The sequence below is a fragment of the Oryctolagus cuniculus genome, chromosome 3, assembly GCF_051225735.1.
Source record: "Oryctolagus cuniculus isolate XC-2025 breed Fujian yellow rabbit chromosome 3, ASM5122573v1, whole genome shotgun sequence".
Classification (NCBI taxonomy): domain Eukaryota; kingdom Metazoa; phylum Chordata; class Mammalia; order Lagomorpha; family Leporidae; genus Oryctolagus; species Oryctolagus cuniculus.
The window spans coordinates 36,684,967-36,701,597 of record NC_142869.1 but is presented as its reverse complement, the minus strand read 5'-3'; the positions used below and the strand labels follow the sequence as shown (position 1 = coordinate 36,701,597).

At 40.1% G+C, this 16,631-nt stretch overlaps 1 protein-coding gene across 44 annotated transcripts in view; it reads left to right on the top strand.

The window, feature by feature from the left end:
* ABI2 (abl interactor 2) overlaps nucleotides 1-16,631 on the top strand; it is a 109,260-nt gene that overhangs the window by 74,024 nt on the left and 18,605 nt on the right. For 8 of the 44 annotated variants that reach the window (XM_008259003.5, XM_008259001.5, XM_008259002.5 and 5 more), the window contains 4 exons: nucleotides 2,857-3,003; nucleotides 3,723-3,847; nucleotides 4,795-4,974; nucleotides 9,322-9,480. In XM_008259003.5, the coding sequence (XP_008257225.1) occupies nucleotides 2,857-3,003; nucleotides 3,723-3,847; nucleotides 4,795-4,974; nucleotides 9,322-9,480 (611 nt within the window). The remainder of the gene's footprint in view (nucleotides 1-2,856; nucleotides 3,004-3,722; nucleotides 3,848-4,794; nucleotides 4,975-9,321; nucleotides 9,481-16,631) is intronic. The other 36 variants (XM_002712557.6, XM_002712556.6, XM_051848269.3 and 33 more) reach the window with 7 other exon arrangements.

The window sequence follows — 16,631 nt, the reverse complement described above, 5'->3', positions numbered from 1 at the left end:
TCTAATACAGTTCAAATTGGGGGTAAAATCCTAGTCCAAGGTAATGGTTTATTATAAATTGCAGTCTAATTTTTAATTTCCGTTTTTTTCCAGAAAATTTTTGCGGTCTTTCTTATTGCAGTTGAACTTAGACTGTCTTTCTCAAGAAGGTTGTATAGATGATAAAGTTCTGTGTAACATGTTATGAGAATCTTAAGCTGTAGTTTGCTCCTACAGATTTAGGCTCTGGATTTGACTTTTGCAAGCAGAAATGGTCAATTAATGGAAAAGCTTGACATTCTTCCATGGCCTCACACTAAACATGGTTTATCTTGACCGAGATTTGTATTTGGGCATAATGTAGCCCAGAAGCCAGAGGAGTGCACCTGTGGGCTGGTTCTGCAGCTGATTGTGTGCTCCTGCCTGCTCAGCCTCTAAACAGTTCAGTTTTTTCATCTGTAAAAGGGGGTAATATTTGTCCTTTATAAACTTTTCAGGGTCACTGTACCACAATTTGGATTTTTTAAAAAATGTATAAAACAAAGACAATATGTTTTGATTACCATTGGCTATAGGATATATGGCAAACAAATTTTAATTGACAATCATTTTTTGGCCCCCTCACCAAAAACAAACAACCAAAAACACAAAGTACAAAAACAAGATAAACAACAAAACCGAAAATCCAGTCAAGCACTGTGGCACTGTGGGTCAGGACAGGATAAAGATGATTGGGATATAAGGGAGGATAATGTTGGGGGAGGAAGTATAGTTAAGACAGTGAAAGACAAAAGAATAAAAGAATAAAAATTATTTCCAGTCAGGAATAGGACGGCTTTATTTGAGATAGACAAAAAATTTTTCTTCTTTGAATAGAAAGGAATTAATCTAATGGACCAAACTTGAGGGTAGCATGCAAGTGAGATGTTCACGCACAGTGGGACAGGGATGAGGGTACAGTGATCAAGAGGAACTGTTCATTCATGTAGAACATTTACATTCCTATCACATATATGGCCTAGAGGGTTTTAGTAGGTATTAAATCAGCAGGATAACCTGCTGCATGTCCAAGAAGAAAGTTTTGTACTCTGATATTTTGAAGATTTACTCAGGCATCAGTATTTGTTTTCTTTGTGTAACAGCATTGGTCGTGTCGCATCTTTGTAGACTGTAGGGTTGCTGAGCCACGTGGCTGTTAGATGGTCGGAGCCTGCTTTTTGGGCATAGTCTTTGTCTAGTCACCGTGTTTGTTCTTCTGCCTTGGTGGTGGTGGTGGTGGTGGTGGTGGTGGTGGTGGTGTTCTTGTTGGTTTTTGTACCTTAATTGTATCATTGCTTCCACTCTGTAGTTCTCAGTCAGTAAAGGTTTTCTTCTTGAAGAAAACAGCATTTTTATTGTCTGGGAAAAATTACCTAAAAATCATGTCTCTGGAAGTTGCTCAGTTTTCTGCTTAGTCATTTATATTTGCATTAAAATATCAGAAATGTTTGACATTCTTTTCAGTATTTTAACCCCAAACTCCTGACATTTCTTTTTTCTTCTTTTGGCCCAATATTCCATTAAGTGCACCATATTTATTTTTAATTATTTATATGTATGTATTTATGCAAGGAGAATCTGCAGGTCTCAGAGTCAGCAGGGTTTTTGCAAAATTATCTCATTCAAAATCAATTAGCCATCATTTAAGGGCCCAGGAGAACAGTGTTTAAAAGCACTCTTGGAGCCTTTTGATAAATGAATTATTGAGAAAAATACGTAAGTCATTTGAGTAGCATTATTTCAGGAAAACAAAACTTTAATTTTCAAACCTTGAGATGCCAGTTTTTATTTTTTTTTTTAAAAAGACGAGTCTCATCTAAGATGTCAGCTTTTTAAAATTTTTAAAAGATTTATGTATTTATTTGAGAGGTTTGAGAGGTAGAGTTACAGAAAGGGGGAGTGACAGAGAGAAAGGTCTTCCATCTGCTGGTTCACTCCCCAAATGGCCGCAACTGGGGAGCTGGGCTGATCTAAAGCCAGGAGCCAGGAGATTTTTCTGGGTGTGCCATGTGGGTGCCAGGGACCCAAGCACTTGGGTCATCTTCTACTACTTTCCCAGGCCATAAGCAGGGAGCTGGAATGGAAGAAGGGCAGCCAAGATACAAACCGGAGCCCATATGGAATGCTGGTGCTGCAGGCAGTGGCCTTACCCACTATGCCACAGTGCTGGCCGCTCTGGTGGTCTTGTTAAAATTTTTTTTTTCTCTACCACTTAAATGTTGAACTCTGAGGTTGAGAAGAGGAAAGGGATATCAAGGTGTAAGTTGAGGGGAAAAAGTGAGGTTGTGAGTGTGGAAGATGAGATTAAATTGTGTGTTTTGTGTACACATATACTTTAATGTATTTAGTATCTGGAAAGGGAAATGAGCTGTTGCGGGTGGTATCGATAGGCAGTATGGGGGTTATGGATTCAAAACTCGAGGCTTGTGGTCCCCCTGTTAGGTTACCCTAGGTGAGGGAGGGAGGGGAGAACGATAGTAGGAACATTCATGCAATGCAGCTGGGAGACGGTGACATACTACAATAATCCCTTCTAAGAGTTGGGTCTAGGACACATTGGCATACATGGCGGAGAACCTTGTGTTCTCAGAAAAGTAAATGAACAAAATTGCATTAGCACAGGGAAATGAGGTTGGAGATGGCAAATTAACAATACGTGCTCACCAGAACCCTAATGATGGAGAAGTAAATCTTTAGGAAAGACTGCAATTGGTAGCTGGGTTATGTTAAAAGACATTTCCTCTCTCATTTTCCAATTGTATTGCACTACTGGCAGCTCTGAGTTTATTGTGCCGAAACTTGCTTAATCACACACTACATACGCTCTTCTTTTTGTAGGCGGCACTCCCCCTATCGCACACTGGAGCCAGTGCGTCCTCCAGTGGTACCAAATGATTACGTACCTAGCCCAACCCGTAATATGGCTCCCTCGCAGCAGAGCCCTGTGAGGACAGCTTCTGTGAATCAAAGAAATCGAACTTACAGGTATTTTCTCTACCTCAGCGCAAAATGTGATGGTCATAGTACCATGATCCGGTTAGCTAACCTCGATTCAGTCTCTCTCATTTTCTACGCGCTCAGTTCTTTTCCTCACTCTATTCTCCCAAACCTCATCTGATTCCACCTCTCTCTCCTCATGTTCTGATGCCACTTTGAACAGTCAGGAAGCCGAATACAAGCAGAGACAAATCCAAGTGCAAATTGCTCTATGAGGTTATTAGTTTAATTGATCTGCAAAAAAATTATGGACCAAATGTGGGAAATTTCTAGTTGTTTTTTGGTGGAACTTTACAGATGAAAAACTATACATAATGAAATATTAATATGGGATAGTATAACAAGGTACCATTGCAAATTAAAGTCAATCAAATCATCTATACAAGAAATTTTTTTTATTATAAAAGAAGTTTCTTCAGATAAGTATTAAACTGGAATATACGAAGGTAATACTTACTTTAATATGTTGAGCCCCAGTAGTTTTCGCTTACGTTTATGGAGAATTTTTTTCTTCTCTCAGTTTGGTTATTTACATCATACTAAAAGGTGGTCGAAACAAACTTATTGAACCCAGCTTTCCCCCTGGATTTATTAAGAAATTCAAACGTGAATTATCATTATTGTAACAATATTCATTTCAGAAAGTTTTGGGAAATGATGATGTCTTGTATAAAACTACTCACGTTTTGGTGGCTTTCATTCTTTAGCAGCAGTGGGAGTAGTGGAGGAAGCCACCCCAGTAGTCGGAGCAGCAGTCGGGAAAACAGTGGAAGTGGGAGTGTGGGGGTGCCTATTGCTGTTCCTACTCCGTCTCCTCCCAGTGTCTTTCCAGGTAAAGCGTTAACGGTGCTTCATCTTCAGGTTTTCTTTCTGAATTTGAATTACAATTACAGTGGACTTTCTTTGAGAATTTCCCCCCCTTAGGACTCACGAATGTTGGGTAATCTTTATATATTTTTAATTTTTAACAAAGTGATTTCTAAGTTGTGCTCACTTTGCACTTCTTTGTTATTTGGGTCTATACCTTTGGGGCTGGAGCTCAGTTGGTGCTTTGATTTTTAGCACCACTTTGTAGAAGTTACACATTTAATTCCAGCTATTGTTATGATACTGTGTATCTTTGGACACAGGAGGGACTCTTTATGAGAATTGTGTTCAACAAAGGACTGGGCAAATATAAAATTAGCTTTGACAGTTAAAATTAGAGGGCTGTTGCAATTTAGTAGTTCCTATTTGGTCTGAGAACACCCAAAATTAAATTTTAATTTTAAGAGCATGGCACAAAGACAGGATAGAATATTCCATATTTACTTATAATATGACAAGTAGCTACACCTTTTAAAAATCATGAAAAAGATTTGTGTTTAAGTTCTATTTTTACCTGATGAGATGTTGTCCAGAGTGTATGTATTTTCTTGTGTAATTCAAAAAGTAATGATGCTGGTTTTTGGTGTATTGTGTTTAGTTTTGTATATTTTTTACAAATGTTGGCCTAAAGTGGCACTATACAGGAAGTCCTTTTTTTCCTCCAAATTAGTGGCTTTCATAGAAAAAGTTTGTTTTTAATGAATTTTAAAAAATCTGCATATTACCCTGAGCATCTTGAATTATTTGCTGCATACCTGGTAGTTCTTTAACATATGCTTCATTCTTTTCTTTCAACTCTATTCTTTCAATTAATGGTAAGCACTGAATATCTAACAGTAAATATTCCACTGCCTTTCTAATCCTGCCTGTTGTGACTGCCTCGTTAATGCTGCCTCTTCCTCTTTCCCTCAGCCCCCGCTGCCTCTGCTGGCACTCCTCCCCTTCCTGCTACTTCCGCATCCGCCCCTGCCCCTCTTGTTCCTGCTGCTGTCCCTTCCTCCACTGCCCCCGACGCTGCGGCCGGGGGTGCCCAGACCCTTGCTGATGGCTTCACTTCTCCAACTCCCCCTGTTTCTTCCGCTCCCCCTGCAGGTGAGTATGGCTTATCCGTTGCAGGCAGGCCCAGTCATCTGCTCTTCTAGTACCTGGGAACCAGCGTTAGGGGTTTCTTGTTTGTTTGGCTTTGTTTCTGTTTTGTGTTTAAAAAAAAGTATGAAGAGTAATATAGTAACTAGCAAGTGGCATATGACTAAAAGATTAGAATCTCCCGAAAAAATCGGGGTAAAGTGTCTTATACGCACTTCCAGGAAGGTAGCACAAATACAATTTTTTTACTGCTTGAAATTAGAGATTTGTAAATTTAGTATGGAGCTATCTTCTATATGCTTTCAAGAAATTGTCATTAGAAATTGTTTGTTATAGGTTAAATCATAAAAAGGAAAATATGACAATAATTCTAGGATACATTTTACAGGAAGTAGTTGATACAACAATTGAAAGCCTCCGTTAGTCTGTTATAGAATCTGTTACTTATTTTAGCAGCACTGGAAAGTCTTTTTTTTTTTTTTTTTTTTTAATTTATTTGACGGACAGAGTTATAGACAGTGAGAGAGAGACAGAGAGAAAGGTTTTCTTCTGTTGGTTCACCCCCCAAATGGCCGCTATGGCCAAAGCTACGCCGATTCGAAGGAGCCAAGTGCCTCTTCCCGGTCTCCCATGTGGGTGCAGGGGCCCAAGCACTTGGGCCATCCTCCACTGCTTTCCCAGGCGACAGCAGAGAGCTGGACTGGAAGAGGAACAACTGGGACTAGAACCCGGTGCCCATATGGGAAGCTGGCGCCACAGACAGAGGATTAACCAAGTGAGCCACAGCGCCAGCCCCACATTGGAAATTCTTAGATGATGTACTTTTAAAGAAATTCAGGTTTATTTTAAAATTGTAACCTGAAATCTGTTTTAATGGGGGAGGAGATAAAAAATTACTACAACATATATTTAAACAATTAATAGTGATGCTGGTTAGTAAGCAGGTTCTTACCTGTTAAAAATGTGTTTGGATATATATCACATTAGCATTTAACTTTGCCAATAAAGTATTTCACAGAATAAATATTTAGCTTTGCTCTTCTAATCAGTTGTTTACATGTTTCAAAATGCTTTCAGCTGAAATAGATTTTGGATTGTGTATTATGGGATGGCTTCTGTAATAGACTTTTAAAAAAAAAAAAAGCTTTCAGTAGCGGATAAATGTAAACCTGAGCTGATCTTTGATCTGCATACAGGAGTGTTAGGCCAGACAAGCTACTAAGTAGTGGAATCTTGTTATGTTCCTCCTGTTTCAAGAGAATAAAAAGTACATCTTGAAATTGGCTCTTGTCCCTGAAAGGAAAAATTGCCCCCAAGTCAACATTTTAGTAATTAAATAATGATTTAGTAACAGATGTCTAGCTTTTAATGTTCACTAAACAAACATTATGAGTTAATGGTTGTATATTTTTTAAAAAAAGCAAGATAAGTGCCTTATTAACAACTTATATCCATATAATCTCTTATTCAGAGTTTGAATCACCAGTTTTTTTTTCCTTTTTAAAAAAATTAAGGTGTAATATATGTACAGTAAAATTCATCTCTTTTGTATATATGAGTAAACTTCAAAACGTTTGTGGGAGACAGAATTCAAAGAATGAGTTTGTTTTGGTACCAAAAAACTTAGGTGATATAAAAAGTCTTTTCATAATATTTGGAAAGTGTGTATTTGAAAACATTGTACATAGATTGAAACTGTTTTTGCACCAAAGTAAACTCGCCTTTCTTTGTATTTTGCCATGAACTTTCTGAAGTAACTGTGTAAGTCTGTCAGTTCTGGCACAGGTGTGCAGTGCTATAACCACACACAGTCACGACGTAGAGCAGTCCTGTGCTCTCTAAAGTTTCCTTCACACTCCTTCCCTGCTGCCCGGCCCCTAGTAACCCTTTGTTTGCTTGTTTTTGTCCCCTAAAAGTATGCCTTTGTAAGAACAGCATATAAATGGAAGTCTGCAATGTACAGCCTCTCATGTCTGGAACAGATGCGTTTAAGATTTATCCTTCTTGTTGCACGTGGAAGTGCTGTTCCTTCTTATTGCTGAGTATGGGTTATGGGACGGATGGATCACATTTGTCCTTTCTTTCCCAGTTGAAGGCCATTTGGACTGTTTATGGTTTAAGGGATTATGAATAGAACTGCCGTAGACATTCACATACAGGTTTTTGTGTGAACTTAGGGGTTTTTAAAATTTTTTAATTTATTTGAGAGAGAAAGAGAGAGAAAGAGAAAGAAAGAGTGCTCCTGTCTGCTGGTTTTCTATTCAAATGGGGCTGGGCCAGGCTGTCGCTGGGAGCTAGGAACCCACTCTGGGTTTCCCATGTGGATGACATGGGCCCAATCACTTGAGCCCTAGGGTATACATGAAGAGAATGCTAAAATTGGGATTGGAGTCAGGATTCAAACCCAGGCACTCATGAATGGGATGGATATATTCTAAACACTGGACAAAATATCTATTCCTGAACATGGGTTTCTCAGGTATTTTAGTAAATAAATACCTAGAGAGAAGGATCACTAGGTTGTATTAAAAAGCTGCCAAATTGTTTTCCTAAGTGGCTATAAAACTTTGCACTTTTACCAGAAACATGAAATTTCTAGTCACATTCTTATTATTTGATACTGTTGTTTCTGTTGTTATTTTTTGTTTGAGAGGCAAAGAAACAGATCCTCCATCCTCTGATTCAGTCCCCAAATGTCTGCGATAGTTGGGTCTAGACCAGGTTGAAGCTGGGAGCCAACAACTCCCTCTGAGTCTCCTACTTGGGTGGCAGGGACCTAAATACTTGAGCCATCACCTGCTGCCTCGCAAGATGTACGTAACAGGAAGCTGGAATAGGGAGCAGAGCAAAGACTCAAACTTGGACTCTGATGTAGGATACAGGCATCCCAACAGCATCCTCGCCCTTAGTTAGGCCAGATGCCTCCAATCCTTTCCTGCTGTGCCCTTTCTCTCCTCTTCTTGTCTTCCTTTTCCCCTCCTTCTTCCCTTCCTACGTTCCCTTATTTGTCCTCCCCTTCTCTTCCTCCTCTTCCTGGCCCCACCTCCCTCTCCCCTGTCCCCTCCATCTCTCTTGCTGCCGGGCGCTCTCTCAGGGCGCTTTTAGCACTCTCTGTAACAAAAGCCCTCAGCCGAGTGAGTGATTATAAGTGGGGGTGACGTCAAGGTAGAATTTTAAGAACTCTCTGGATTGTATTGGGAAGTTGGATGGATTCAGAAAGAGTATCTCCAAATGGCCTAAGCCATTAAAGAAATGTCTAGAGATTAACATCTAGTGAAATTAATGATAAATATGTGTGGATTCGGGTGATACTGAAAGTGAGATATTTTTATTTACTTTTTATACTCCAGCTTTCTTTGATAGTTCAGTTTCTTAAACTGTAAAACAGAATAATCTTATTTCAGAGATAAATATTTTTGATTGAATAGGCATGTATTTAATTTAGAGTTATATCATTAGACCTTTTGCTGGAATACTGTGTTTTCTTTAAATTGCTTATTGTTACCATTATTTATTATTTTGGAAAAAGACTTGCCAAACTTTTTTTTTTTTGACAACCAAACATTTTTTTCTTTGCCTTCCTAAATGTCATTCTTTTTAAGTTTAGTTTTCAGTGTTGGTAGCTTTTTTTTTTAGGGCAGAGAGAAGGCACTCTTTGTTTTGTGCTCTTGTAACAGAAAAACAGACTGGGTGATAGATAAACAATAGGAGTTTCTTTGGTGCATGGTTCTGGAGCCCATGACCCCATCTGCTGGGGGCCTTCTGCTGGGTTGTAACATGGTAGAAGGCACCAGCCGGCAGCACAGTGCTGGTGTACACTTCGGAGGGCGAGGGAAGGGGTCACGTTTAGCCTCTTATCTGGAACCCACTCCAGAGCTAACTTGCCCACTCCTGCTGTAATGGCATTAGTCCATTCATGGATGGCAGAACCCTTATGATCTAACCACCTCTTAAATGTCTCACCTTCTAAAACTGTGGCAGTGGGGATTATTTTCAACACAGGAGCTTTTGGGGGGACACATACAAACTACAGCAGGGGCCGTAACTTTTTAATTGTGATGATTTTAAAACCTCATCTAATTAATTTACTAAGAACCTAATGTTAACTGGTTATCTATTTAATTGTAGGTTTTCCAGACTTAATCATTTTATTTACTTTTCTCCTTTTGCACTTTGATATCGTGATGCTGAGCAGTAACTGTTGGCTCGCATTGCATTTTTAGGTAGTAGTTAAATTGGCTAAATGTTGTTATTTTTAATAATCTCAGTAGGATCCAGGCAGTGTACATGAAACAGTTCATTATCTAAGATGATTTTCTTTAACTGAAAGATTCATGTTCTGTCCATTTTCAGGTCATCCTGTTCAGTTCTACAGCATGAATCGGCCTGCCTCTCGCCATACTCCCCCAACCATAGGGGGCTCCTTGCCCTACAGACGCCCTCCTTCTATAACTTCACAAACAAGCCTTCAGAATCAGATCAATGGAGGACCATTTTATAACCAGAATCCAGGTTAGATTTTCTTCTACATTCTGTAAAATGTTATCTAATGAAAAACCTTCAATTAAAAGAAACCGTTAATTACAAATAGCTAGTACACGATAAGTGGTTAGTAGTATTTGTTGAATGAGTAATCAATGAATGAATCCTGGGTTGCTTAGCAGTGCCTTCTAATCCTTGCTTTTAAATCAATGCATGATTTCTATGTAACGTAGAATTTACTTTTTCTGAACAGACTCCTTTTGAATGTGTTAGTCATTTGCTTTTTGAAATAGTATTGTGGTGAACAGTATTTCCTGTTTATTTGTATACCATGCTCTGAATAACAAAAAATGAAAAGTTGGGTGTACATGAACAGAACCTAAAAGTGGCAAAGGAAAAATAAAATGACATTTTTGAAGCTGCATTGCGCTAGGCAATTATACTTACTTAAATTCTCTTACCAGACCTGTGATGGGAAACCGGGACTTGGAGAAATTGACTTAGATGGAACAGTCAGTTATAATAAACAGCTGCATCATGCATACAGAAGAATTCACCTGTGCATAGTCATTATTTTGCTCATTCCCTAGAAAGGGGCAGGAACACATATTAGACTTTATTACCGCTGCAGATACGGTGTTATCACCTTACTGTGTTTTCCTAGATTTTCGCCAAGAGTCCAGTAAGTCCGTATGTGAATACTTCTGATACTAGGACAACTTCTTCCCTCTTTGATAAGCCCTGAATTATGGAGCTGAAATTTGCTCATTATGGCTACTGCTATGGAGGAAACCTAAATTATTTCCTTTGGAAAATTCAAAAAGAAATTTGGTCCTCCTCCTACCTAAATACTTATAATTTAAAGAATGTTTTATATTTATTACCTCAGGATTCTTGTAATCATGTACAGAATAGGATTGGTGATTATTTTTAATATGTATTTTTCAGGTAAAAAAAACTAAGGATGAAACGATGTTTAGGTTAGGGACTGAACCGAGGTCTTCCGACTTTCAGGGCCACGCTCTTTGTTGTCCTACCTTCCTCCAGATGTGAAGTTAATCTTTCTCTTACTCTCCTGCATCTTTTCTTTCTTGAGGGATGGGGGCGTATCGGGCAGGAGCTTTGCCCTCATTATAATGTACAGTGCAGGAGAGCCGAGACTGTGCCAGTCTTCTACACTGCCTTAATTGCACTCACTCCTCTTACTGCTGCCTTTGATCACTCTGCTTTTGGCCGTGCTATTCTTTTATTCATTTGGAGCCTGAAGTTTGACGGAACTGCCTGTCTTTGACACATTCTGCCTTCAAGCCATGTTTTATAAATCCACATTTGTTCAGGTGCTGTGTCACACTTACATAGATTTTTATTCCTCAATTTTATTCCTCAATTTTCTGATGCAGCCTGTTTTAGGGTTGTGCTGAAGGTAAGATTTTGTCCTTGATCCTCATAGAAGTCTGAATAATTATTGCTTGTGGCCCTCGTGTACCTTCTTTTATCCTTAAATAGGGTTTTTGAATGAATGGTGTCAGTCCAGAGGGAACCAGTTTCATGAGGGAGCTGAGACACTTTATTGTTACAGCTTGAGACCAAGTAGATAGGATATGATAAATGAGTGTATGTGAGATACTTCATGTCCTGTGTATGCATACGAAAATAGTTCTGTGAGAAGTCTGTAGGTAGAATTTACTGGAAAGCTCTTTAAGTACATATTTAATGCATTTTAAATAAATATTTCAATATTTTTTGTTGTAAACCTGATTTTCACATACTTGAAAGTACACAGTAAGAGTAGAAACAGACTCTTTTATGGAATGATTGTAATGAAAGTATGTTTCACACTCATGGAAGTAAGGTGAGCTGAAATTATTGGGCCTTTGGTATATAATGTGAGGCAATTGACTTGTGATTAGTTTTTCTGTACTCTTCCCTATCAGGTTCTGCCTTTATTCTCCAGGGATTTGGTAACTGTTTCAGTAGCTTTATTAGTTGTATAATCAGGGTGCTTTTTCTACACTAAATTTTTTTTTTAACTAAACCATGTTCTTTGGAAAGCTCTTTTTGTGAGACTTACTACTTTGTGAGTCAATGTTCTGAGGCTTTTTAATTTATCTCCTTTTTATTGGCTTTAAATATGAATCTCTTATGTTACTCCTCCTGGTCTTATGATGGTCCCTGTTTTGTCACAGTTAAAATGAGAAGATATTTTATACTTCTTGAGGTGGCTAATTCCCTGATTTAACAAAATGGTCCCAGGTGGTGTTTTATGAGCCTGTGTGTACAGGTGGAGCCTTGCCATGGATGCGTGCTTCTGAAATGAGCTGGCGAGGCAGTGGGAGTCTCGTGAATTCCAGGTCTCGCAGCACGGTTACTGCATTTGTTCCTGTCCAATTTGGAATGCATTTGAAAGAGGGCATTGTAATACAGCAGTGATAAATGGACACTGTCTGCAGTACTAAGTCCTAGGAGCACAATAATGGTTTTCTAATGAGATGGTTTTAACAAGTTGTTGAAAGTATGCTTTGCTAACTGAGGTGCTTTTGGTTCTCATTGTTTAATCCATGCAAAGAAATAGGAATAGTAAGTTTATCTTTCATCTTGCCAGTAGTGAGGAGAGTTATAGAAACACATAGGGCTAGTTCTGAGATAAGTTTATTACGAAGGTAAATATGAAGTGCCTTAGTGGTATAGAATAAATGTAGACATAGATGTATTTGTATGTATGTATTTACATATGCACTCATGACCCTAGGTTGGTAAGGAATCAGTGACGTATAATTTAAGTAGTAAGACTTTTAGCAGAAGGTAGCCTACGTTTTACTAACCATATTTTCTTACAGCAAAGGCTTTTTTAAAAAGAAATACAATTGGGGTTGGCGTTGTGGCATAGCAGGTTAAGTTGCTTGCAAGGCCGACATCCCACATGGGCACCTTTTTGAGTCCTGGCGGCCCTACTTCCAATCCAAGTCCTTGCTAATGCACCTGGGAAAGGAACAGAAGATGGGCCAAGTGCTTGGACCCCTACACCCACATGGGAGACGTGGAAGAATCTCCTGGCTTCTGGCTTCATCCTGGCCCAGTCCCGTTCATAGCGACCATTTAGGGAGTGAACTAGTGGATGGAAGATCTCTCTCTGTCTCTCTCTAACTCTGCCTTTCAAAAAATAAAATAAATCTTCAAATAAAAAAGTCAATGTTGCTTCCAAAAATGTGACTGTGTATGTAGTTATATAAGATAGAAGAATTTCTGGGGGCCAGCACTGTGGCACAATGGGTTAACGCCCTGGCCTGAAGTGCCAGCATCCCATATGGACTCCAGTTCTAGTCCCGGCTGCTCCACTTCCGATCCAGCTCTCTGCTATGACCTGAGAAAGCAATGGAGGATGGCCCAAGTCCTTGGGTCCCTGCACCTGTGTGGGAAACCTGGAAGAGGTTCCTGGCTCCTGGCTTCAGATTGGTGCAGCTCTGGCCATTGCGGCCATCTGGGGAGTGAATTATTGGATAGAAGACCTCTCTGTCTCTGTCTGTCTGTCTGTCTGTCTCTCTCTTTCTCCCTGCCTCTCCTTTCTCTGTGTAACTTTTTCAAATAAAAAAAAAGAAGAAGAATTTCTAAATGGGCATGCAGTTTTTTAAAGATTTATTTATTTATTTGGAAGATGGAGTTACAGAGAGACAGAGAGAGGAGAGAGAGGTCTTCCATCTGCTGGTTCACTCCCCAAATGGCTGCAATGGTCGGAGCTGGGCTGATCCAAAGCCAGGAGCCAGGAACCTCTTCCAGGTCTCCCACACAGGTGCAGGGGCCCAAGGACTTGGGCCATCCTCCACTGCTTTCCCAGGCCACAGCAGAGAGCTGGATGGGAAGTGGAGCAGCTGGGACTTGTACCGGCACGAACAAGTGCCCATATGGGATGTTGGCACAGCAGGAAGCAGCTTTACCTGCTACACACTGGCCCCAGGTATGCAGTTTTACTTAGGAAAAATGTCAAGTTTAACCTCAGATTGCTATTCAAATTCATTAAGAAGAACAATGAAAAAAACACCATTGGGATGGCGATACTGCCAAAGAACAGCTATATCACATGTTCTGTAAGTGACTTGATATATTACAATGTCACTATGACTCTCCAGAATACAGATGTGGTAGGCTTTAGCAGTGTCAAAAGGGAATAGTAGCAAGAAGTGCTTTTCAAATCCTATGTTAGGCAACTCTTAGGGCTTATTAGGGAATATTTAGGAAGACCAGCAGAGCCAGAAAAGATCTTAAATGGGTAAGTGTAGTCTCATGACCAAGTAAACCAAATAGACCTTCACAGTGACTATGAAAGAGAACTTATATTAACTATGCATATTAATTTGCTTTTTCTTGGCATAACATTTTTTTTTAGTTTGAAAGGAAATAACAAAAATGATAATTCTTTTTTTGCCTTCTGAGAGTACATTTCTGATAGTTACTTGGTAACCACAGTTTTATCATGATCAGAAAAGCTCTTATGGATTACTTAAGTTCATATTTATTTATTTATTTATTTATTTTTGACAGGCAGAGTTAGACAGTGAGAGAGAGAGGCAGAGAGAAAGGTCTTCCTTTATCCATTGATTCGCCCCCAACGTGGCCGCTACGCCTGGCGTGTTGTGGCCGGCGCACTGTGCCAATCCGAAGCCAGGAGCCAGGTGCTTCTCCTGGTCTCCCATGCGGGTGCAGGGCCCAAGCACTTGGGCCATCCTCCAATGCCTTCCTGGGCCACAGTAGAGAGCTGGACTGGAAGAGGAGCAACCGGAACAGAATCCGGCACCCCAACCGGGACTAGAACCCGGTGTGCCGGCATCACAGCCAGAGGATTAGCCTAGTGAGCTGTGGTGCCGGCCTTAAGTTCACTTTTAAATACCCATTGTTTTAAGTTACTATTCATGTTTAGAAAATATTTCACTTTAAATTGCTGAAATTATTTCCTTTGTTGGAATGTAAAATATAAGCAGCTAAACTCAAATAAATATATGTGACCTGTTAAAGTGATGTTTTTAATAATAAAAGATAATGTTAGAGTGTCTTAATTTTTCAGAGTATAAAAGCTGTAAAAATAAGTTGCAGAAGCAGCTAATTTTATAAAGTTCTTTGGACCTCTTCTTCTTTTTCTTCTTCTTCTTTTTTTTTTTTTTTTTTTTTTTTTTTTTTTTTTTTTTGACAGAGTGGACAGTGAGAGAGACAGAGAGAAAGGTCTTCCTTTTGCCGTTGGTTCACCCTCCAATGGCCGCCGCGGCCGGCGTGCTGTGGCTGGCGCACTGCACTGATCCGATGGCAGGAGCCAGGTGCTTTTCCTGGTCTCCCATGGGGTGCAGGGCCCAAGCACCTGGGCCATCCTCCACTGCACTCCCAGGCCACAGCAGAGAGCTGGCCTGGAAGAGGGGCAACCGAGACAGAATCCGGCGCCCCGACCGGGACTAGAACCCTGTGTGCTGGTGCCACAAGGCAGAGGATTAGCCTAGTGAGCCGCGGCGCTGGCCTCTTTGGACTTCTTAATACACCAGGCCTCAAAGATTATTCCTCAAACGACTGCATAAATGACCAGGAAGACTAAGTCTGGGGAGTGTGTTTCATCAGCAGACTCATCTCTGTGTGGTTTTCTTGGGTAGGTTTTTGTGTTCGTACCTAATGCTGCTCTATGCAGATAGCGGTTCTTCTCACAGTGAACTTCACTTGGTGAGCTCCCCTTTTAGTCCTGTATATTGCGAGAATAAGTAACTGAGTCCAGGTTTGGAAACCTGTAAGTGATTATGAGGGGAAGGGTCTTGTCATGTGAGGAATCATCTTACTTGGATAAATGGCAGCAAGTTTATAGAGTTACTTTCTGTTCTTGCCCGTTCACAAGATGCCCTGGACTTAGACTGAATATCACAAACATTTATTTGCATCAGAGAACTCAAAGGAAGCTCAGCTCAAAGGAAGGTAAATCTGGTCTGAAGAACCTTGCTATATTATTTCTGATTCACAGGAGTTCTGCTCAGGTGAAATCTTAATGGGTCTGAAAAGAGAATGCTATGATAGGAGAATTAATTTGGATCACCATGGTAAAAGTTTGCAGTGGACAAGTAGAATTTGTAATGCCCTTTGTAGACCCAAAATGGAATTGAATTTTTTGAACATGCCTTAGAATAGCTTTGACAAAAGAAAGATCTGGGTTTTGTTTTTCTCTGGCTTCTGTTTCTGGACTTCTGAAAACAACTATGGTTTCAGATAAAGAAAGAAAAAATCCAAAGCCTTTAAGAATAGTAAAGTTAACCTATGCACAGAAAGATTTGTAAGATGAGCACCTCTTCATTTTTTTTTTTAAGCTGGGTCCCGAAAGACCATATGTATTATTTTTATTTAGTAAAAGACAGTAACAGAAGTGGTCAGTTTCCTGCTTTTCTCTTCCAAGGCAGGTTGGGGTGAGTGCTAATAGGAGAGGAGCAGCCTGGCTTACTTAGTGTGACCATGGCTCTCCTTTGCTTTTCTAGTGCTAGTTGTTGTCTACTGCTGTGTCAGGAAAATCTGCTTAGCCTAAGTATTGTAAACTTAGCATTGTGAACATGGCAACAATTGTTCTAAGCCTCTGAGCTGGCCACAAACCCCCAAGTTAAGGATTTACCACCAAGAATTTATGATTAGGGAAAAACTTAACCAAAGGTATCTTTTTTTTTTTTTTTTTAGATTTTTTTTATTTATTTGCAAGTCAGAAAGGGAGGGAAAAAGAAAATCTTCCATCTTCTGGCTCACTCCCCAGATGACCTCAATGGCTAGGCTGAAGCCAGGAAGCAGGAGAGTCATTCAAGTCTCCCATGTTAGTGGCAGGAGCCCAAGCACAAGCACTTGGGCCATCTTCCGCTGCTTCCCCAGACCATTAGCAGGAAGCCGAATTGGAAGTGGAGCAGTGTGGACACCAACCAGTGCCCATTTGGGGTTCCAGCATTTCAGGCAGTGGCTTCACCCACTATGCCACAATGCCAAAACAGTGATTGCTTGATTGATTGATTGATTGATTTCTTTCTTTCTTTCTTTTTTTTTTTTTTTTACAGGCAGAGTGGACAGTGAGAGAGAGACAGAGAGAAAGGTCTTCCTTTGCCATTGGTTCACTCTCCAATGGCCGATGCAGCCAGCGCACCGCGCTGATCCAAAGGCAGGAGCCAGGTACTTCTCCTGGTCTCCCA